The 24797-nt window shown below is 45.5% G+C and overlaps 1 protein-coding gene across 1 annotated transcript; it reads right to left on the minus strand.

The window, feature by feature from the left end:
* Nucleotides 1-9599: 9599 nt before the first annotated feature.
* On the minus strand, nucleotides 9600-14823 carry LOC142591625 (uncharacterized). Its single transcript, XM_075703923.1, has 3 exons — nucleotides 14554-14823; nucleotides 11378-12975; nucleotides 9600-9605 (listed from the first exon to the last, which is right to left on the minus strand). The coding sequence occupies exons 1-3, from the start codon at nucleotides 14807-14809 to the stop codon at nucleotides 9600-9602; spliced, it is 1860 nt and encodes a 619-aa protein (XP_075560038.1). The 5' UTR covers nucleotides 14810-14823.
* Nucleotides 14824-24797: the final 9974 nt, after the last annotated feature.

Below are 24797 nucleotides of genomic sequence, written 5' to 3' on the forward strand. Positions count from 1 at the left end.
TCTCGATGGCATCCACTTGCTTGAGAAGCTTGACCTCAGACGTCTGACCACTGGCAGCACTTATTTCTGTTTATCACAGATGAAAATTGCCTGTGAGCTCTTCGCCCAAAACACAGACTTTTGCCACATTTAAGAAAGTGGCGCTCTCCAAGTCAGTGTGGTCAGCATGCCTGGCATGCACTTTCATCTCCTGCGTCAGAGTGAGTTACTATCCCAGATTAATGTGCTACAGAGATGACAGAGAGGTTGGCGAAGAAGTTGTGCCCAGACAGATAGAATGATAATATTTATGTCTATTGCAATTCAAAGCCATCTATTAGAGCACCTTGCACCACCAGAGAAATCCTAATGGCTTCCTTTTCTTTCATCTCATAATGTGGGCGGTAACACCCCATTAAATGATCCCTAAAATGGTTTTTCTCAACCCTGAGGAAATCTCTCACAGAAAACTTGTAGACAGTCTTAATAAGTGTTGTCAGATTACTTTTCAATGTGTTCTTTATCATCACTGTGGTGGTCGTAATTTCAATTCATGTGCAGCACTCACACAGTGCGCACTCCTTGCAGTCATCTGTAACTAGTGGCAGTTCACCAGCATATTTGAAGGGAGGAAAAAAGAGCATGGCCACACAACCACATCACAGCATGTGTATCCATCAGATGACATTGTGGAACCTAATTCTATGTCAGCAGGAAATGCATGGCTGCTGTCGCTATTTCGAGTTCAAATATTTGTCCCACGGGTACAGAGAAGTCATTATGGCAACCACATAATCCAGGCAGCTTAGCGCTGGGCAACTGCAATATTTATGAAGCAGCACACTGCATTCAAAACCAGGCACTGTCACACTTGTCTGGGAAAATCGGTGCTTGTATACACAGGGGCCGGACCATTTCAAACCACAGTCACATTGGAACTCTGTCCACTCTTGTAGGGTGCATTTTCTGTGTAGTCGCTGCCACTGCAGGGATAATTTTCTTCCAACTGCACAAAGAGAAAATTGCAGCACTGTGCTCTTCAGTGCTTGGTGCAAAGGCAGAACAGCCATGAGCCTTCTCCCATCCACAATTCAGAAATCCGCCAATACATAGATGGCTTACAGTGGCATCTCTACAGGCAGCACACACCACCTATATGTCGCCACTTAGTTTGCAACACACTGAGGGTCTCCATGCCTTTATGTAAATGCTCAAATATACTACAGGACAGGATCTTTAGGGAATAAAGGTTGTTTCACGGTCCTTACATCTATGCTGTGACAAAGCCAACTCCAACTGCACAGGTAGAAATTGCTGTGGAAAATTAAATTTTACAGTTCCATGTACCATATTTTCCATACAGTACTATAGTCTGCAGGATCTAATTTGGGCTGAAAAAGCCCCTCTCATTAAGCACCATGGCAAATTTTAGTTATAGGTGCATTGGTACATAGGAAGCCGTCAAGGGAGCATTTTCTCAAACAAATATTTCTAATTAGTTCATTATTAAAGGAAATGGAAGAAATTGAAACGTTGCATTTTCACGCTGCCAGGAGGCGAGTGCTAAAAGCAACAGCACTCAACCCCTTTGCCTCCAAGTGATCTTCTTTCTTCATATTCCCCCATGACGGAGCCAAGGGTTCATGTCACACTCGCATGACAAGCCCCGTCTTTTCTTTCCTTTTTTTCTTCTCTTCCTTTTTTGCTGTGGGGCACACATCCAGGGATGGCATTTAACATTGTTTGGCTTACGAAAGTCACGTGCCATGGTTGGTGATATTGCAGGCAGCACGTTTTACATAGAGACATTTGTGCATGTAACCTTGACTCTGGCTGAAGCAGGGCTTCGTTGCAACCATGATGGCTTTTGTTCAAAATTTCAGCTGTTTTCCCACTGTGCATCATTTTGATAATTTGGAGACAGGATTGTTAGTGTGTGATCAATGCATTGCACTTGTCGGTTTGCAACTTCCAATCTTGGTGAGACGCCTTTTCAAATAACAAAGTGCGACTGAACTTCCTGAAGGCATTTGCCTTCAGGAAGTTCAAGGGAAGCAGCCCACATCCGCATACCTTATTCACAGCTGTCAATTCTTTTTTTGCTGCTGCTCCGTATTAAAGATGGGAACCCAAGACTGTGGAAGTAGCGTGGGCTTGGTGGTCTGGAGCTTACCATTGGTTGTCGGATCGAACCGCTGGCACCAATTCTTACAAACTGTGCACCCAGGTGCTCAGGATCGTGCCGCTGACTGCATTTTGCAGCGGCTCGCGAGTCCTCAGGGGGCCAGGCAGGAGATACGGCAACAATGCAACGAGTAACAATGAATGTTTACTTCACATTGTTACGGAATGGTCAACTCTGCAAGTTTCCCGATGGAGAGCGACAGACATGCTAGTTTGATCAAAAACTGAAGGCTCAAGTCCATTGGCGAAGACGTCCTTTATAGTGTTTGGAATACCCTTGCTCAAAAGAAGGAGAGAGAAAACACATTCCACGCTGGCGGCCGCCGCTCGATACATGGAAGTGTTCAACAAATTTTCTGACCCCCACTGGCTCAGCAGAAGGAAAGGCACTGACGTGCGCGCGCACACACACACACACACACACACACACACACACACACACACACACACACACACACACACACACACACACACACACACACACACACACACACGCACACGCACGCACACACACACACACAGACAGACAGAACGCTGGCACCTTCCCTGCCGAGGACGAAGAGAAAGAGCGAATGCACACACGAAGCTTAACCGTCCAACTTGCTGAAGGGAGACAGCACTGTGGAGACTACGCAGACATCAGGGTGTTGTGCAAGCCGTGGGTAAGAAGGTGAAAATGCCTGTACAAATGATAAGGTCTTTTTGCTATTGGGGCCTCCTAGGCGTTTTCCAACGGTTGCAGGCGGCTCGGCGTATTTAAAAGGTCCAGCCTTTCACTGTTGCTTTGGCGCCGCGACACAAATCGTTGACCACACAGGCCAGTCATAACATCAGTTAGACTAGTTCTTGCGCACGCTCAAGGACACTGAGCTTGAACGACGCCGTGAATGCTCTGTCTTTTCAGTGCTATTAGAACTGTTCTTGTATTTTCTGTGTATACGAAGTCGATTATAAATCTCTTGTGCATTTTGCAACGTGGCCTTAGATATCCAAGCACTGAAACGCAGCCACATGATCAGAGTGAGCAGCATTCACTTGCATATCGTGAGTTGCCAGAATAAATTGAAGATATTGTGCTGCGACTATCATTACTGCGTCATGAAGCAACCAGAAATGACAGTACCATGCTTCACAATGAGACTTTCATTTCTCCCCTGGTGCGCTTGTACTTCTCTGGTCCCCTTTCCACTGTGTAGGGCTCCCAGAAAAGCTTTTCTCAGGACAGGGGACCATACTGTGCGCTCAACCAGGTGGCACCCATCACCACAACATTGCCCCAATCAGTCTCACCTTGTCATCTCTCGTCCTGTCCAGTGACGTCCTTCACATTTCAAGGATGAAGGTTTAGCACTGTGTTTCCGATGACTCTCTTTAGAGCTCTGGGACAGCGCTTCCGCTGCCAGGGGTAATGCTACAGAACAGCGATTCCACTGACCCCAACCAGGTACGCCATGTTTGAAGAGACAAAGATAAAACCTTGTGCAGGCTGTCCGACATGCATATACATCTTTTTCTGCGCCTCTTTCTAAGCAACAATACTTTCACTGGTGAACAGGAAGGCAGCCTTTGTTTCTTTTTTTCATTATCGTTTCTCAGTTTTACAAGGCCATAAAGAAAAATAAAGAAAACAGGAAAGATTGCAAACCAGCCCTGCAATTTTTCTGAATTATTGGAAACGAATATGTGCGAACAGAGGATGCCAAATGAAATGAACAGCCAGGTGCAACAACAAGTGACATCATTCAGGTGGTGCAGGCGGTTTGGCGGGCCCATAAAATGCCTTAATAACGAGATTTATTTGAGCGTGAACATGGTGAGATGGCTGCTTCTGCCTTGCAGTGGTGTAAAGACTGCTGCATGTCTGGAGGTTAAAATGCTCATCATTCTATCATACATGGAAGTATTCCGACTATTTAGTGGAGTCACGGGAAAGCCACTCAAGCCTACATTAGCAAAATGTGTGGTACTGATTACAGCGAACACACTCCCTCCATATTCATGCAACCGAATGCAAACATACTGAAACCTGAGGTGTACCTGACGAGTGTACCTGCCAACAGCCCATAGGACAGGAAAGGCAAATCCCTGTGCACGCATAGTGAATTCGTCACTGCTGTGCATGCTCATTTCGGCAAACTGGCATAACAGATGAATTGCGAGTGCAATATATGACTGTAAAGCACGTGGCGCATCTTTGTCACCATAGCTTGAGCTTGGTGAGAATCAAGTGGTTTGATAAATGTACAACAGAGTCAGCAATGGTGGGACAGTTCTTAGAAACTTCACAGCATGCCCGTCTGCCTCTACAATGTAAAAAAAAAATTGGCTTTGATCCAAGAGCCAGATCTTTCTGACTGGGCAACATTCATGCAGCAGCTTTGTCAGTTTTTTGATGCTCCCACTACTTGTGCTGAGGTCGCGAGAAAAGCCCGGAGAGAGTATAAAATTCGAGAATGATGTACCTCTTACATTGTGGATGTCCTTGCACTGTGCTAACGCATGAACACCACCACGTCTCAAAATGATCGAATGCAACATATTAAAGGCACAAACACTGTTACCTTATACGTCCTTGGTATGCAGAACCCCAGCACCTCCACCACTTCTAAGGAACCGCTTTATTCTTGCCGAGCTAGAGCTATGGCGAGGAAGAAGCGACACACACTACGTACGGATGAGGAAGATGAAGGAAAGTCACATTGCGTTCACAATATCGCTAACGTGGTAGTTTCCCAAAGGAAGCGGTCACACCACTGCATATAAAGTGTATGCACAGGGATTCTCATATGTCTCCCCTGTCCAAGGGACTGGTGGCAAGCACCACAGAGCAGCACTGGTCAGGTGCATTCCAATTAAATTCTTAAGAATTGAGAAAAGGCCGATTCAACACAAAGCAACGATCTGACACCCTTGCCAACAAACCTGTTGCACTGGCATTAAGTTTCAGATATTTGCGGCCACACATAGGTAAACCAATGGGCAAGGTTCTGACTGGTGTTGTAGTGAGTACTGCTCAAGGAGGGCACATGTAACCGGCAAACAGAGGCCTCAGGAGAGCATTAGAATATAATCAAGGAGGCGGCAGGGTACCCAAGGGGCAGCGGAGGGATCAAAACTGGAAGCAGGGCGGTCCTAAACTGGAAGCAGGTTATGTTGCTCCAACTCACGGACCACCCTGACTCCATCCTTGTCCGCGAAAGCGGACAGCTGATCTTAAAATGCGTCAGAAAATTCGGAAAGTACGACTTACACACAGCCTAGACATCGTAGATATACTACTGGCACGCGCAGGCCTCGGCGAGCCCCAACCCATGGACCAGTCCGCGTTCTAGCTCTGGTGTCCCCGTTACCGATTTGGTGTCCTGGAGACGCCGCCAATAACATGAAATAGTGACACGTTGTTACTAGTAAAAAACACGATTTAAGCCGCTAACGCTACGTTCAGCACTGCCGCGCCCAACAACTTCTACAACGCCTGTGAGAACTTCACCAAGCAATGGTTGTTCTTGGCAATACTAAGAACTTGTGAATTTTGTGCACCACTCATGCTTAACTTTGTAGTGCACTGTGGCTTAGTGAAGCACTACGATTGCGTGTAGCATACGTACTCATCTTACCTGATAGACGGTGAACAGGGTCTTGTACAAATATCCGCTGAAGAAGGATACACTTTCACCTTCACATGTGTACACCTTCACATGTGTTAAAACACATGCCAAACTTGAAAAAACAGACGTACAATGAACCTCCACACGTTAAAATAGCAAAAGCATCACTTAAAAGGCGAAAACTATTGAAAACTTTGCAAGCGCCATGGTAGGGTGGCTAGAATTGGAAGGTGTGAAGACCGCGGCGCCGCCGCCATTGTCTAGGGAGGCCCCGCTACGCGTTCCTCCCACTGGGGTAAAATTTGGCGCTTCCGTCGGGGGCGCGGGTAGGGTGGCTAGCGCGGAGGCGCCGTGAGCTTGTCAGTCTGGTAGGCCACGGTGCAGTGCCAAGTAACTCTCGTGGTCGGTATAGTGCAGCTGTATTTTTCTCGTGTTTCCTAAATTTCGATCGCTTCACAACACAGCGAATCTAAGTGGCACAGAATGGGATGACGTGAAGGTCAGAGTGCGTGAGTGCTTCAGGTCTTGGGGCAAGCGTCGAACGCACGAGGAGCGTGGGGAGATTAAAATCGCCTCCGACGCGATCCTCCTGCTCTCGAGGCCACTGTCCGGCGGGCCTGGTGTTGCTTCGGCTCTGGCCTCACTCCGAAAGAAACTTCGTATTCTCCTGCAGCGACGCTGGGACGGCTTTAGGGCCACAGCCTGAGCAGAGCTGTGGGAAATGGAAGCGTGGTGCAGCAGAAACGTCCTACGTAGGCATCTTTCAAGGAAGAACACAACTCTCTTTTCCCTAATAGATCCAAGTGATGGTAGCATAGTCGACTCACCAGATGGAGTTCTTGCACTGGCGAGGCAGTTTTACATGACCTTGTGTGCCTCTCCAGTTGCCTCTCCAGCTGTCTTTCCGTTTGGTTCACCAGCTGAGCCGCCACAAGCGTGCGACTCAGCCATAGATGAGGACGAGCTATTTTCGGCCTTGAAGTCTATGAAGCGTAATCGCAGTCCAGGATCCGATGGTCTGACATTCGAACTTTATGTTAAATTTTGGACACTGTTAGTGAGGCCGTTCATATCACTGGTGAAAAGGCTACTCGGTGAAGGGACTTAGCGTCTCATCGAGAGGGGCTAATCACTCTCCTTTGTAAGGACGAGTCGAGGAGCTCCGATCTGAGAGCATGGCGTCCAATCACGCTTCTGAACTGTGATTATAAGCTCATAGAAAAGTGTCTGTGTACGTGACTCACACCAGTGCTCAGCACTGTTTTGGGTCCATACCGGGCATGTATTGTCCAGGGGCGCTCTACTCAGCTTCACGGTTTAGCAGTGAGGGACCTTCTCCTGGAGGGAAATACCAGGAAACTACCCGGTATTCTTCGCTCCTTCGATCAGGAAAAGGCTTTCGACATCATTAGCCATAGGCACCTTTTCCGTGTTCTGGAAGAGGCTGGTTTTAGTGTGGGTTTTCAGCAGATGGTCCAAGCTTTGTATTCTCGACCGACTTCTGCTGTTGTCATACGGGACCGCGTCTCGGGGGGCGGGGGGGGGGGGCTTCTGTACCCCTCAGCATGTCTATACAACCTCATTCAGACACTCGAGGACAGGTTCACTCGTGCATTTAGCACTACGCGACTGCACGCAAAAGTTGTGAAAAATTTCTTGTTTCTAGCAGCCAATGTGCCACAGATTGGCTGCAGGAGGCATTCCGCTGATCTAACAGGATCGGTGTCTAGGTTTTATTGTATAACACGTATTCACTTTTTCCTCAAAAGCTTAAATCAGTGTGTCATCCCCAACAAAGCCAAGAAGGTTAAGCCCTGCGTTTTGTAAAAATGTGATGTTATGCAATAACTGTGTTATTTCCAATAGACATGTATTAAGTCGCAAGCGCTTTGTACTTTCTAGAATTTCTTCACCACAATGCTGATATATTGCATGAACTTCCTCCATTTAAAGTAATGTTACAATCCCAATATGTGACTTATGTGCGGGCGACACATTCAAGGTTATTCCAATGCGCTGGCCTTGCGCGGCAATTCCTATGAACTATATTTTCGGTAAGGCATAAGCGCGCTAATCTCGGCAAGAGGTGGTCGCAAAAACCGTCGCTGTGTCGGCTGCGTAGTCGATGCTCGCTGTTTCCATGTGGAATGAGAGCAACGAAACATCATTAAATTCTCTCAGCATCTACAATGTAGAGAAAAAAGTCTGGTCAGATTTTAACGCATTCAAACGCAAAAACTAAGCGCTACCAAATAATTTTCCCGCTCGGAGGTATGCAGACGCCCCGAGAAACTACGGCGCCCTAAACGGCGCCCCGGCCGGCAGCGCCGTCACGTGGCAGGAACGCGTTTTGGGGCCAGCTTCCGGAGGCCGGTCTTCACACCTCCCCATTCTAGCCACCCTAGCCATGGCAAGCGCAAATCCGCCATTGCTGCTGATATTGATGTTGATCAGGCTGCCCCTTTGCGATCGAGTCGGCAAGCGCGTGGAAGCGCGTTTCCTTATTCTATGGAAGCGCAATTGGCGCAATGTAGCCAAAATAAATAAAGAAAACTGCATCAACTCCAAATACACACACGCAAAAGAAAATCGTCTGGATTCTCTATAACGACGTTTCCAACCCCTTGACCGATATTTCATACAGCTTGTTGCATTAATTAAAATACCTCCAGTGCATTGTTTTCATAACGCGCTAAAAAAATTCTGCGCTTAAGCTTACCCGCACAAACACGCGGCGCAAATTCGTAGAACGCCACCAGTGCAGCCCCCAAGAAAATATATGACTAGTCAATAATAATAGCATACAATTATAACGTGAGCGTCGGCGCAATCAATGGAGAATTCAATTTTATTTGTTATAGAAAATCAAATGCAATGCAGTAAACAATGAATAGAATTAAGCATATAGCTTCCTGGAGTCTAAAAAAAATCTGCCTTGAAACTTGACGCGGTGACGCGGCAAATTGTGAGTATATCATTGAAAATAATTGCTATAGTGTGTTCGTGTATGAGTAAGCTTCTCAAAAGGAGTTTCAAGTGTTTCCATGGTATGGTAAGCTTATATCTTGATTCCTCAAGTTTTTTTTTATTCATATAGGTCAATTATGTTTAAAAAGCGAATTGGAAATCCCAATGGTGTTGTTTTTTACCGGGGGAACACAGAGTTGAGCCACTGTTCTGAAACAAACTTTTATTTAAAGGTAGTTACAAGTAACACCGACACCCTCGCTCATGAAAATCCCAATGGTTTTGTTTTTTACCGGGGGAAACACAGAGTTGAGCCACTGTGTTGAAACAAAGCTTTATTTAAAGGTAGTTACAAGTAACGCCGACACCCTCGCTCATGACAAAACAACTTTCACTCGCTGTGTCCAGACACTTGGTTCAAGGTGCATGTAATGCTTCATCTCCAAGCTTTGCGTGGTTTCTTAAAGGCATTGTGAAATCTACACGGTGTTTTTATTTTACACCTCCTCATCTCATAGCACAACATCTGAAATGCGTGAACAAGAAGAATGAGGCCAGCACATATTCACAGAAATGAACTCTTCACAGTGCAGTTGACAAGTGCAAAAATTACAGCAGAAACTGCCAGTCACATGATATGAGCAAAACATAACTGTTCTTTTTGCGGGAAAGCCTGAGTACCATGCCGACATTAACCCATATGGTGGTCATCACTGGCAATGTTTGAAAGATTTTCATAAAATAGAGACTGAATGTCTGGAGTATTTATCATAAGGGAAGTAGAAACTCGCACGTCTTCTAAACAGCCCTTTGCAGTGCTAAATGTATGCTGGCTCTTGATTGTAATAAATAGTATGACTGTTACAACTGTTAAACAAGACAAAAACTCACAGGAATATGAAGGCTTGAAGTGATAAACAGTGTTTGGAGGGAGAATGTAGCTGGAGTGAACCCTTTGACAAAGATTTGTCTTCGTCAGTGCCGTAATTAAGTTCGGCACAGCAATCTTTATGCACACTTAGCTCACTTTCCCACACCCTCAATGTAGGATGAAGAGGAGAATAAAATAGTGCGTAGAATGAAGTTGAAGTGTAGAAAAGAAATGGGGAGACAGCGAAAGAGAAGGTAGGAGCACTGTTGTAGATTATTCTTCCAAGGTTGCTATTCTAAAAGAAAAAAAAGAAAAATATTAAATGTGTAAGGAAGCATTGCCAATTGTTATTATGCCTACTCAAATAAGAGATGCACCATAAGGGATGCAATATAAAACTGATCTGATATGTAGGGTGGCCTAAAGCTTTCTGCATAGTCTTTACAATCATTATGACACTGTCTGCTGCAGCTAAATATGCAGAAGTTTTAATTAAGTGCTCATGACCAGAGCAACTTATCCAGACTGCACACAATACCATTGCATATGCCCTCTATTTTGGTAATCTGAAAAATAAAAGTTTATTCAAATGGGCAATAAGAGCATCACATGGAACACAAAAATCTAGATCGAATTATGAGGCATGCCACAGTGCGGGACTCAGTATTATTTTTGACCACCTTGGGTTTTGTGATGTGCACTTAAATTCAATTACACACTTTTTTTTTCATTTCACCACCACTGAAATGCAGCCACCTTTGCTGGGATTGAACCCGCAAGCTCGAGCTCAGCAGTGCAACATCATAACTACTGCGCTACTGAGTGTTTACACAAATTTATAAGTAGCAAAACACATTGGAGGCTTTTGCACACTGAAGCACTACACACCATCCAATGCACTTCCTTACATCTATGTACAGACATACTTACCAGCGGTTCATATGACAAGCATGGAGGCGTGCTCTAACACACTACCATCCAACAGCTGCCACATTCCAGAGATGACCACTGGATTTGTACCTATTTTCACAGAACACTTACCAGCAGCTCATACAACAAGCATGGTGGCATCTCTCGTGCCCTAACACACATACCATCCAGCTGTGACATATGGCTGCACACCACAGACAAAAACAGACGGGCTAATCATCAGAGACCACATATCATGATTTGTTAACATGCGAGCCCTCAACCTGCTTCAATAAGGCATGACAGCACAGCACTACTGCACCACTTCTCTCTTCCTAACTGCACTGGAGGCTTGTTACCAGTAATCGTGCCCTGCAGACGTGGTTATCTCTTCAGTTTCTATGTTGCTGTCCCTAAGCTGTTATTTAAGGACTTCCTTTTGAGCTTCAGTGGGCCTTGAAAGGCTAGATGATGGCTGCCACAATCTAGGGTTTTTTGTAGAGTGAATTCTTAACAGGTGCACAACTTTTTTGTTGGCTGGTTCATTTGAATGGTCTGGTATCTTTCTTTTTGGGTCACTTTCACTTTCAACAAGCATGAAAACTGGCTCAAACAAATTGTTTGCCTTCTCAGCCACACCCTCAGAGACTTTACTATCTGATATTGCCTGTCTGATTGAGTCCATTGTTGCTCTTAAGAGTGCAGAGTTTGACACTGCTTTGGCTGCTTCCAGCTTTGTTATACTCTGTACAATGTGCAATGCCCGACTTGCCTCACATGCTTCTTCGGGTGAGCTCTCATGGGCCTTGTTGCTGCTAGTTGGATTAGCGATGACCACACAGTGAATGTGCTTGCACACTGTAAAGTGTTTAAGATGGTCATAGCAAGTGCACATATAAGTATGCACACACACTGCGCATTCCTTGCACCTCAAAGGACCGCAAGCACCATCTCCCACTTTTGACACTTTATATGAGAGCCCGTTAATAGACTGAGATGGCACAGTCCATATGCCATCTTCATTTAATTTAGCACAAGCTGCCATTTCACTGCCAGACCTGTGGTTCTTCTGAATTCTGCTCAGCTTCTTACCCTTTGCCCCTTTCATCATCTGGATAGCCCTTTTCATTAAAGAATGATTTGTCAAGTCCATGAGGGCAGAAATTAGTTTGTCACCATGCTTATTCTGTTTTCTCTCCAGCATAGTATGCTTTAACGTCCTGTGCTTGCTCTCAAGGTGCATGTTAGTGTTGACAGCTGCTCTAGTCCTAAAGCAATAGGCCCACTCTTGCGGCCTAACTGCATAGTGGTCATTGAAGTACTTCAGGAAGTCCCTCAGTTTTTCTTCCTCACTAGAAAGGAATTGCCTAAAATAATCTTCAAATGCCTTTTCCGCGAGGAACTCTAAGAGTAGCCACACACTATGGTAAACATGTGGCCTTAACTGTTTCTCTACACACTCGAGTATCTTCTTACGCCAATTGTTATCCACATGCCAGGCACAGAGAAGTTTCTGTTGTGCAGCACCCATGACCATGGACCATGCTTTGTAGAATTGCGACGCATCATCAGAAATCAATGTCTTAGCAGCCACTTTTTTGGCCATGGCCGACTCCAGATATTTGAAGAATGCTGTCAAAGTTTGCTCGTTCATCCGGTTGCAGATGAAATAAGCTATAGCTACACCTGATCCTACTTTATCTAGCACCAGAAGAGTGGTCAGCTCAAACTGGTACTCTGTAGTTCCATGTGTGGAGTCAAGACATACAGTACCTGCAGGGCCCAATTTTCCTAGTAGCTCCTTCTGAGGCTCTGTCATCAGAACAAGAGCAAAGTCTGCTGAAGGAAATGTACCACTTGAGTCCACTGCACATTGTGCCTTGTACAGGCGGACAAGTGTTTCACCTTTTTCTTTTATCACAAGCACCCACGTGTCTACACTGATAGCGTCATTAGTGTGACAATGTTCAGGAGCAGCAATGTTCAACTGCTGTTTGATGTTATGCAGGGTTGAGCACTCTGCCAAGTGCACTGGCCTCAGCTTGGATGCCACAGATGCTCTTACTCGCTTTAGAATGGTTTTCATGGGCACACCCCTTTCTAGGTTCTCTGCTAGGCTGGCCTTTTCCTTGTCACTCATTCTCAAGTGCTGAATTTCTGGCTTATGACCATAATGGTTTCTTTGATACCTGACTTTTATGGTGGTGCCTTCAGGTGTCGGACTCTGAGTGTTGTCCATTGTGACGGTAATAAATGAAAGACATATCTTACCAGACCTACAGCTCCCCTGACTTTTCTCCCGACGGTCACTATGACCTTCCTTTTTCCTTGCCTCGCCTGATCTATTACAGTAATAGGGGATCCTTGTTTCTCCACTGGCCAGCTTTTTGGGGTCCCTGGGCAAAATGAACCAGCAGTTTTGGCTACCCTCTTCTTCTGCTTTCCATTCATGAAATTCTGTAATAAAAGCACAAAATAGCATTAGATAGTGACAAGTACTATTGGGAGAGAGATGCAAACAAAAGTAATCGCTCTGAAGGCTTTGGACACGGGCTAATGTAGCATTTATTTTACTCCTTCACCTTCAACTCGACTGTGTCATGAGGTCACCCTTGATATTGCTCAAATTTATGTTAAAATTGAATTTCAAATGCAATGCGCCATAACTTGAAAAAATTTATCATATTAGTTTTGTTTTAATAAGAAACAAATATGAAACTTAAGCATGATCTATGCTCACTCCTTCCTCAATATTGAATTAGACTGTACATTCATAGCAATGCTGTTACGATAAGACAAAGACGAACTGAGAGCACGTGGTGGAAGCTACGCCCCAGAACAGTGTGAATCCCTTCTCTCAGTTTCTTCTTGAAAAGCTCCTTCTTTTCAAGAAGAGCTTGATTTTTTACTGTACATAGGGGCTTGGCAAGGGAGTGTTCCATCGTCACGCGGTTATGATCTGGCTTGGGCATGCGCCTGGTTCGAAGAGGCAGCATTATGTGCGATTTCAATAAACCAGTTGCTACTCTGCATTCGTTCTGTCTTCTTGTACGTTGGTGTCTTTTCCCAAGCGCAGTTTACGTTCACAAAAAGATGTCTTACCAAGTAGCCTCCTAACACACTCTTCTTAAAGCAAAAAGGATTGCGCGTGCGTCAAATTTCGCTATACTTTATGAAATCTACTACCAGAGTCCTTCAATTGAAGGACTGTGGTACTAGTAAAGAATTTTCCCAAAGTACGCCGGGAGACCAAGCCGCTGACAGCCGCAATTGCAAGTGTGGTCCTGGCCCTACGTCGGCCTGCATTCGGACCTATTGCGGCCTGCACTGAGGCGAAGACTACACCACGCACGCAGGTAGCGCAGAGCAACGTCAGAACGCAGAGCAAATTCCTCCTCTCGTTTAAGTTAAAAAAACGGGGGGGGGGGGTTGCGCGAGCGTCACATTTCGCTCTATTCTATGAAATGTACTGCTAAAGAGCTTGCCCACAATACGCTGGGAAACCATTCCGGCGACATCCGCAAATTGATGTATGGTCCCGGTTCTGCGTCTCTGCCGCATTGCAACGTGCACTGAGGCGAAGACTAAGCCACGCACGCATGTGGCACAGAGCAACGTCAGAACGCAGAACAGCTTACTCCTGTCGCTTAAAAAAAATAAGAAGATGTACAAACGTCAAATTTCACTCCAGTTGCTGTGCAGGATAGCAGACAATGCCAAACGTATGTCATGTAGCGCATCGCTGGGAGCGCGCACACATGACTATACTATAGATGGATAAACAAACAAATTATATTTAACGAGGACACAAACTTCAAAATACCCCAAGGAAATAAATTAGGCACCTGCGCAAAAGCTGCTCTTCGCGAAACAGATGGAGAAAGAGAAAACAAAGGCCCGCAAAGCATAAACAAATGCCTTTTTGGAAGCACACTGCGCAACAAGAAATTAAAAAAAAGTCCAAGATATAATATTGCGTTTAAACGTCATTTGCTCACGATGACTGAGAATAAATTTAATAAAACTGTTCCTCACCCTTACTGTTCCGGAACACCAGGTGCACGTCAGCCTCGAAGTTGTGCGCAGCGATCTGGTGCACCGAATACTTCTCCATTGTAGGCAGGGAAGTGCCACATACGTCGCATTTCATCAATTTCTTGACATCCACGGCCATTTTGTGAACGTTCCTGATGTGTTGCAGCATGTTCTTCCTCTGTATGAATAGGTTGCTGCAAAATTCGCAGCGACGATCGTCATCGCCGATGGCAGCTCGATCACAGACGTGCGCCATTCCGAAGCGGAGTAGGCGGCGTTTGGAAGCACGTGGTTTCTGTGTCATTGCACGCACTACAGCAATACAGAGCTGAAACCTCCCCAATCACGTGACACACTAGGTATTCGGTGGCCCCATAGAGACAGTTGGAAACCAACTTAGGGAACCAACATCCGGGAACGCAGGGTCACGTGGATGTTGCCTTCTATTGTTCACCGGCCTCAGCCGGCCTGCGGGGAGACGCATGTGCGCTGTTGACCAAGGCGGGGTAAGCACTCAGCCGAAATGAGCGCCTCGCCAGCCTCGCGTCGGCTGCATCTCTACCACCGAAGGGAAAGTGAGCCCGTTTCGGGTATCGCGCGCTTTCTGCGAGCGTCAAAGAATTAATCTTTATCATGACAACAATGTTATGTCAGCCCACATCGTTACACCTGCGAAATTTTACGGGCCCAGTTCGCACTGTATCGAGATTCAAACGCGTTTCGTCTGTGCGCATTTCGTGAGCTGGCTTTGGGTGTTAGGGGCTAGTGGGGGCTTCGAAATAATTTCGACCACTTCGGGTTCTTTAACGCGCACTGACATCATACGGGCCACGGCGGCCGCATTTCGATGGTGGCGAAATGCGAAAACACCCGTGTACTTATTTAGGTGCACGTTAAAGAACGCCAGGTGGTCCAAATTTCCGGAGTCCCCCACTACGGCGTGTCTCATAATCAGAAAGTGGTTTTGGCACGTAAAACCCCATAATCTTTTTTTTGACATCATACGGCGCACAGGCGCCTTGCTTATCGCCTCCCTGAAAATGCGACCGTCGTCCTCGAGATTAGCAGTCAATCACCCTATGCGTGCCGTAAGACCTGTAAACTGCAGACATTACCTGATAACGTCTGGACGTGTTTACAAACCACTTTTTGTCTGCGCTTGCAGACCTGTAGCATGTCATTTTGACGCTCATATAAGCAATTTACTATGATTGCAGACGGTGAAGCAACAGATCTGGTCATGAAATCGTTTATTTACAAGTGAGGAAAAAAATTTACAACACACAAGGTTTCAGTGTTTTCCGTTTCTTCTCACTGCTCTGCTGATTGACACCTTTAAGCAAAAAGTGAATCTTTGTGAGGCAATAAAAACGTATAACTGAAGCTGTCAGGGTAGCAGAATGGTCTAGGCAACCAATCTTTGATGTTTAACCAATTGACTGCAAAATCTCGGCCACAGCTTTGGCATGCCAGCGTGTTACACTGAATTAAAAATTATGGGGTTCTACGTGCCAAAACCATTTTCTGATTATGAGGCACGCCGTAGTGGAGGGCTCCGGAATTTTTGACCACCTGGAATTCGTTAACGTGCACATAGATCTAAGGACACGGGTGTTTTCGCATTTCGCCCCCATCAAAATGCGGCCGCCGTGGCCGGGATGCGATCCCACGACCTCGTGCTCAGCAGCCCAACACCATAGCCACTGAGCAACCACGGCGGGTGTTATACTGAATAAACGAGTGAGTTTGTTTTCAAGGGCATTGTCCAGCTTATAAAACGATTCTGAGGGATATAAAAGGCCCTCAAGGTGCCACTCTTTGGTTGCCTCTGATGGAAGTTCTCTGGGGATATTGCCTTTATCACTAAGACATGCTGCTTTGCAGTCTTCACAATGTGTGGGCAAAACACGCCTTCTCGCCCCATAACCTGCAATGTAATAAACTTTAAGCCGTGCGTCGCTGCGGTGCTCTACATAACTTTGGTGGTCCACAGCCACTTGCACGGCATCTGTTGGCACAGCCTTCACGCTGTCTTCACTGTGGCTTTCTTGTTCAACCAGCACCTCTCCAACAGATAACTCCAGGACATCCGACGACACATTGCCGTCCTTGGGGCTCCTTGTGAGGTTCTAGAAACTAAGACACCTGGATGTGCGCAAGCAACATTTGTTACTTAAGCATGCCAACTTCTGTAAAACATTGGTACTATTTACCAAGCTTGCACGTATACACACCTTATGACTAGAATGAATTGAGGTGGGGTAGGATGATTGTTTGCCCCACTCGCTTGTCTTACAACGCCAAAACATTGCTCTAGGCGGTCTTGGCTCAGTTTCGAAGTCATCATGTACATGATGTCAGCATTGTCGGTAAGGTACTTTAGAAGGTGTTTTGTTGAATGGATAGTCATCGTCAGCCCCTCAGAAGTACTGTTACTAAGAAACCCGAGCCCATTGGAGTGAGCCTCCCATTCATCAACGGAAGAGTTTCATCAAGGGTGGCCTCTTTCTTGCTGCCCCATCTGAAATACCAAAGAGAACAATCATGCACCATTTTGAGAGATAAACTATGTTAAAATAACCTCATGACTTCTGCAGGGAACCTCGACGTCATAGCTTCAATGAGCCTGGCCTGACCATTGGGACCACTCGATCCCGTTTGGCAAATGCTTGTTTGCAGGCAGGGGCACGGAAGAGATATCTTTTCTGAGGTTTTCTTGCACCCAGTATCACATCCGGGCACAAAGCTCCGTCTTCTTTTTCGCTGCCGACTGCATCTCGCCCTCGAATTACGGATTGTCGCGAGGAACACTCCAAAAGGGGCGCCGAGACCAACTGACAGCGGAGGCGCAGGCCAGCACGGCTACGAGTCCCCCGCCGCGAGCGGCAGCGTCACATTCCCCCTGGTGGCATCGGTGCGCAAGGGGGTCACGCGCGCCCGAAGGAAAGCGCCACCGGTATTCACACCTCCCCTTCTAGCCACCCTAGTTCTAGTTCACTATAGTATATGTGTCTGCGAGGCTCGTGTTGGCTGGTGTTGTAAGAGGCTTCGTCTAAAACGTGGATATGGCTACGCAAATAACGCGTTCTCAAAGTAAAATCTTCATAAAATGTTTCCATTCACGCATATTACATCTTTACTCACGCACGATGCATGACCAAGCGAAGAAAAGCAAGAACAGACGACCAACTGTTTCAAAGCGAGCGCGAACCTTGTCGTCTGTCCTCCAACTTTAGCGGCCCGCTGATACGTTTTAAGTAACATATGTATTCGTACACACAATAACAAGTTCTCATAGTTAAACAAAACATGTTTTCGCGTAATAATAAAGCTAAAACAGCTTTTCACGTGCTGCTTTAGTAGAAAGTGAATCATTGTGACAGACGGAACGTGTGAAGAAGAACGTGTGGGAAGTGAATCATTGTGACAGACGGACGGTACTTGCCAAGCGCGTCTTCATGGTGTCCTGTCTCTACGAGAACGATGCCAATCCGAATCCACAATATACCGGCATTCCCATGCATACCTCAGCGCAGCAGCGCCAGATTTCCCTCTAGGTAATGTAGTGAGAAACTCTAGCCCCTCTCTGTCTCCTTAACCTGGATGGATGGATGTTATGAGTGCCCCCTTTGTTGTGGGGCGGTGGGTGGCGCCCCCAAGTTCTTGCTATATTGCGCTGCCTAATGTCCTAACTGGGTTAAAAAAATTAAAAATTTGAAGAGAAAAAGAAAATAAATCATCGACGAATTCTGGTAATCAAATTTTCTGACCCCCTATGGGGCTCCTGTTTAGTCCAGTGGGCCATGTAGTTTCTCACAATTATAGTGTACTAGAATAATTCTAGTGTACTAGGATTATTCTAGTACACTATGCTCACATTTATTGTATGAAACTCTATGCAGTGCGATGCAGTGGGCGCTGCGAAGATGGATGGATGGGTGGATGGATGTTATGAGTGTCCCCTTTGCAACGGGGCGGTGAGTAGTGCCACCAAGCTCTTGCTATTGTACTGCCTAATGTCCTACCTAGGTTAAACAAGAAAAAAAAACACTATGAACTCCCACAACCAAATCTTCTGATTCCCTATTGTGAACATTGATTTTGTACGTCTGCGTTTTCTGTCGTTTCCTTACTTTTCTTCCACCAATCCCCTATTGCTGACATGTCTACTTTTCCACTGCTTTTGCTGAACCCAAGTGCTTTAAGGAGGGCCAGTGGTGTCTAGATCGACCGCTGGGTAAGTGTCTTCACATTCTAATAAAACATGCTCCATAGTTTTCAAGAAAATGTGTTCAAGAAAAACACGAAACGACGTTTGATTGGAGGCGAAATTCAAATGTAAGAAAATGTATCTACCGTTTGTTTATACATATGTTTCTCTCTATCTTTATTGCGGACAATGCTTTAGTTGTATTTTCTTGTGTCGTTATTCACCAGTCATGTACGCATTGTATTTGTACGTGTATAACTTTGAATGCTTGCATATTACCTTGCACATGTTTCCTGAATTAAGTTTCACTGTGCGCATTGTAGCGTTGTTTTGACATATTTGTCGCCCCTTCTATGTAAATTTTTTGTGTGCCTTTATATTGTTGCTGCCAACTGTATGGGTACCGGGGCCTCGTCAGGCCTTACCGCCTTTTGTCCCGGTCCCCTCTTTTCCTTGAAAAGAAGAACAAACTTCACATGTAAAACAAACATTCGTACCGTCGAAAGTTTGCAAGACCAGGCTCTACTGATATGTCTTGGACTACCATGATGCTAGCTCCTGGACTCACGCGACAATCATTATTGCTAGAGACTACTTGGTTCCAACATAAATAACTATTGACAACATTAGAGCACACATTACACAGTCACTATATCGCTGGTTTGCCAGCATAAAGACCTCAAGCCACATTTTCCAAACTTGTTGCCAGACATCAATTAAGGCTACTGTAAGGTCGTTGTGAATGTTTGCCATATGGTTAAACTCATGTGTGCGTTCTTTTTGTTTGATTGAAGTTGTCACGATCCGCCCGGGTTCGCGAACGAGGGAGGGCTCGAGGCACCCTCCGTTACAGACAGACGCTCCCCACCGTGGTGGTGATGAACGATGACTGACCTTCGAGCAGCTGTGCTCGCCGGTGTTTATTGGTGCGGTCACCAATGTTGCCTACCGAGCCTGGCAGGCCGACGAAGATTATATGCCCGAGGAGGCGTCACGTGCTTGTTACACCCCCTTACCCCATGTTTGTTTGTTAACTACTGGGGTAAGGCGTAGTATTCGCTGTTCTTGTTTTTCACAATACTTCATGCTTGCCGCCGACTGCTGCCTTTCTGATTTGTGTGATGACAATGGAACAGAACTGTACGTGGTTTATGTAGGAAAGTGTTGCCGGCCGGCTGAGGGCAAATTTCTAACCGCGTTGAATGCCAACAGTGTTTTCACTTTGGAAAAAAATGCGCTGGCGTCGCTGAGAGTACCGTGTCGGGCAAAGGAGCTGATAAGCGAGACAGTTGGCAATGCCGTGCTTGTCTATCGGACAATCAGGCATTGACGGAAAACGAATCAGTGCCTGTTTCGGCATCAATATCTGAATTAGCAGTAAAGATAGAAGCCTTACTTCCGCTGAAAGATGCGATCAACTCTCTTGCCCTAAAAGTAGATGAGCTCGTCGCTCTGAGAACTACGGTGGATGCGCTTCACAAATCGGTGCAGAACGTCAAATCTTCCATTGCTTTCCTGTCGGAAAGGTATGAATAGGTGCGCGCTTCGGACGCAAAGCGCCAGGGCACCATTGAAAAACTGCAGACAGAAGTAGCAACACTGCGCTCTGCTGCCTCTAAACAGGCAGATGAAATTTTACAACTGCGAAAGAGAGAGAGAGAGAGAGAAAACATTTATTGATCATCAGTTTGGGCGACTTCCTCGAAAGGAAGCGAACGAGTTAGAGCAGTACAGTAGGTTGCCCGATTTGGAAATTCACGGTTTACCGCAGAAACCTAGGGAGGTACTTTTTTCGCCAATCGATGACTTGGCACAAAAGCTGGAAGTGCCTTTTGATGATTCTGATGTGGAAGCCATCCATGGAATGCGAAGCGTGAAGGGGCACCTGTCGTGCTGGTTAGGTTTGTGAATATAATATTGAAAGGGAAATAGATGAGTTCACGTGCGAAATTGCGGTCCCAAGGTGAAAGCAAATATGTCCCTTCCATGTTTTTCAGCGACAATCTAACAGGCTTTCACAAACAATTGTTTTGGGCTGCGCGGCAAAAGGGAAAGCAAATGGAGTACAAAGTTGTGTAGTCAAGAAATGGAAATTTTTTTTCGGAGCGGACCAGAAGGCGCACCTCTAATACGCATCAATGGTTTTGCCGACCTTGATAGGCTTGTTCGGCAATGAACACTGTCTTTCACGAATGCAAAGATTTAGCTGCCTTCTGGAGCTCATCGCTTCAAGGGGACAGAGCGTTTTCGGCTGTGCACATGAACATTCGTAGCATTCGTTTTCACTGGAACGAGTTGGAAAGAATAATTTTGTATGTGTCAGTGGTAGTTTATCTTAGCAGAACTTGCTGTGGACAGCACAGTAAGGGCACCTAACAAAACACGGATGTGGCAGTCAGCAAACAAGAATGAGAAAGAAAAGCCTTTATCAAATATTCCATACAAAAATGGTTACAGAATAAAGGGAAAATCAGACATCCACCCGTTCGTAGCAAATGCTACAAAGGAAACCCAAAGGGTTTCCGCAGAACTACTACGTCAAACCTTGCCTTTGCCTCGTGTGTTGTCGACAAATTCGACTTCGCCCTGCCATCTGCTAGCCGCCTGGTTAGCTCAGATGGTAGAGCGGCTGCCCCGGAAAGGCGGTGGTCCCGGGTTCGAGTCCCGGACCAGGACGAATTTTTCTTCAACTATGAGGCTTTTCTTTCGAGGAACCCGTATGGGTTTCCTTTGTAGCATTTGCTACGAACGGGTGGATGTCTGATTTTCCCTTTATTCATTACTTCTCTCCACCTTGCGGGTTTCCGCAGAACTACTCCGTCAAAAATGGTTACAATTTCAGAAGCGCTTGTGTGTGCACTCTCCCACGTGCAGAAGCTCTGTGGCGATGCACTGCACGGCACGCTGCTATCACCGTAGGCGCTTATCTGTGCGAACCTCTGTATCATTGCCTTAGTGGAGGCTTCTCCGCATTGCATGACATGGGCCACGTGACCGCACTCGACAAATAAAGGAGTGAGCGACGCACAATGTGTTGGCGGGCTAGTTGGTGCGGATCCATAAATACTTCGTTTAGCGCAAAACAACGGACAGAAGAAAAGGCGACAGGACAAGGCGCTACTCTCAACTGACATCATTTTATTGCATCACTCCTTTATAGACAGCAGAAACTAGAGGAACATGCGCAGTGAGCACCGTATGCAGGAACCACCAACATCCGATCACAAGAGCGCACTCATGCGACAGCATCTAAAAAATCATATTCAGCACTGTACAAGTTTAAAGAAGGCACACTAATGCACTGTGACCCTAATGACTGTATGAAGAATGCTTCCAACTCTCGGGCGGTCGTATCGCGGCTCTTTTTCAAAATCGTTGTATCACGAAACATGGGTTTGCATTTGCATATCTTGCAATGTTGAGCCAAATGGGAACCTGTGCCTATTGGTATGGATCACTCATGCTCTCTAAGGCGCTCGTTAACACAGCGGCCTGACTGCCCTACATACACTTTGCCACATGACAACGGAATCTTATAAACCCCACCAACAGTGCAATCTACAAACTTCGCGTGGTTCCTTTCACAGTCTGGTTTTTTATTTGTTTTAGAAATACGGCCGCACAACAATGACAGTTTCTGAGGAGCAGAAAACACTATCGGAATTTGGTATCTAGTGGCGACATTCTTTAGATTGTGAGCCACTCTATGGCAATACGGCACAACTTCAGGCCTCTTTTGTGTACTACAATTATTTTTGTGCCGCTTCCCTTTCAGTTTCTGAAGCAATACCTCTGAGACTGACGTCACCACCACACTTGGGTATCCCGCAGCCTGTAGCCTATTTAACTGTGCATTGAAGCTCTTGCCATCACTTGCCATCACTCTGCGAACCAGAGCTGGTGTGGTGGTACCCAAGTGTGGTGGTGACGTCAGTCTCAGAGGTATTGCTTCAGAAACTGAAAGGGAAGCGGCACAAAAATAATTGTAGTACACAAAAGAGGCCTGAAGTTGTGCCGTATTGCCATAGAGTGGCTCACAATCTAGAGAATGTCGCCACTAGATACCAAATTCCGATAGTGTTTTCTGCTCCTCAGAAACTGTCATTGTTGTGCAGCCGTATTTCTAAAACAAATGAAAAACCAGACTGTGAAAAGAACCACGCGAAGTTTGTAGATTGCACTGTTGGTGTGGTTTATAAGATTCCGTTGTCATGTGGCAAAGTGTACGTAGGGCAGTCAGGCAGCTGTGTTAACGAGCGCCTTAGAGAGCATGAGCGATCCATACCAATAGGCACAGGTTCCCATTTGGCTCAACATTGCAAGATATGCAAATGCACACCCATGTTTCGTGATACAACGATTTTGAAAAAGAGCCGCGATACGACCGCCCGAGAGTTATCGGAAGCATTCTTCATACAGTCATTAGGGTCACAGTGCATTAGTGTGCCTTCTTTAAACTTGTACAGTGCTGAATATGATTTTTTAGATGCTGTCGCATGAGTGCGCTCTTGTGATCGGATGTTGGTGGTTCCTGCATACGGTGCTCACTGCGCATGTTCCTCTAGTTTCTACTGTCTATAAAGGAGTGATGCAATAAAATGATGTCAGTTGAGACTAGCGCCTTGTCCTGTCGCCTTTTCTTGTGTCCGTTGTTTTGCGCTAAACGAAGTAGTTATGGAGTGAGCGACGCATAAAATGCGGATATACATTTGCTACCTTTGAAAAAGGTAACGGCCGATTTATCGCAGCCAATCAAAATACGAGACAGAAGGCGGCGCTGTATGCGCTCGACTGTAAACCATGTGATGTAAACATCCCGCTCGCAAACGGCGTCCGGCATGTTAGTGGCGCGGCGATTCTTGTTGGTGCAGCGTACGCCAGTAGCGTAGCCAGAAATTTCGTTCTGGGGGGGCTCAAGTTGCAGCTCGGCCTCATCCTTCAGAGGAAACTTTAGGTCGGATGCTCCTATCCAAATACGTTAGAAGGAGAATTCGTTTTTCTCCGCTACCACTGCACCAAATTTGGCGAAGTTTATCGCCTTTAAAAGAAGAACTTAAATTCTAGTGACTGTTTGTTTCGAATTTTCGATTTAGGTCGCCAATATTTTATTGAACAGTGGCAAGAATAAAAAATTTTCGGAAAACTAAACTATGAAGTTTACAACTGTGTAAATCAACAATAAAATTGATATCACAATTCTGTAAATTGCATCTAGTAGTTAATCTACAGCGGAAAAAATTGATATGTTACACATGAATCTCAAAAAAATAAGTATTATGGAAATACGTCTTTTGCAGAACCCTTGCTCACAACGTAACCAATTAACGTAAGACACAAATTGACACACCAAATTTGTGCGCTTTGCCTGTTATAGTAGATGGCGTTTACAGAAGCGCGATATGTATTCTTGATGCAGAGCTATTAGTTTGTAAACGCCGTGGTGCCATTTTTTTCGAACTTTCGAATTTTTCAATATATCTTAATCAAAATTGAGGCCCTAAATCAAAATTCCGCTTTCAACAGACACTAGAATTCAAATTTCTCTCTCAAATGCAACAAATTTTACTAAAAGCGATCCAGAGGTTATCTCACAAAAGCGTTTCTGCGTTTTACATGTATTTGAATAGGCCGCGTCGGAGTTCGGCCCGAGCTAAAGCTTCCTCTTATAATTTGTCTAGGAATCAAATACATGAATAATAACTGCATTGCCATTGCCAAATATGCTGCAAAGGAATTCTTGAACGCTACGCACTGTCAATACAACTTATATATGTATTTTTTCATAAAATAATGTACTCGTATGTGCCAAAAATTGTGCCCAACATAACTGATAGCAACGCTTCCATATTTTTGTATGTTTAATAAGTAAAGAAAATATCACACGATCTTTAGAACTACATCAATTTGAAACCAGCAAAGCAGTGCATTCCGGTGAAATGCAAAATGTAAAGGCCATGAAATGAACAAGTTGAGGACAAATATGTTAATGAAACTTTGTCATTAAAGATTCTTTTTAACAATCTTGTACATATGC

The sequence above is a fragment of the Dermacentor variabilis genome, chromosome 8 (assembly GCF_050947875.1).
Source record: "Dermacentor variabilis isolate Ectoservices chromosome 8, ASM5094787v1, whole genome shotgun sequence".
NCBI classification, from domain to species: domain Eukaryota; kingdom Metazoa; phylum Arthropoda; class Arachnida; order Ixodida; family Ixodidae; genus Dermacentor; species Dermacentor variabilis.

Coding starts and splice junctions, on each gene's coding strand:
- LOC142591625 (XM_075703923.1), bottom strand. CDS start 14,809: ATGGCGCACGTCTGTGATCGAGCTGCCATCGGCGATGACGATCGTCGC. Junction 12,976..14,553: donor GGTGTTCCGGAACAGTAAGG/GTGAGGAACAGT, acceptor CTTTTATTACAG/AATTTCATGAATGGAAAGCA.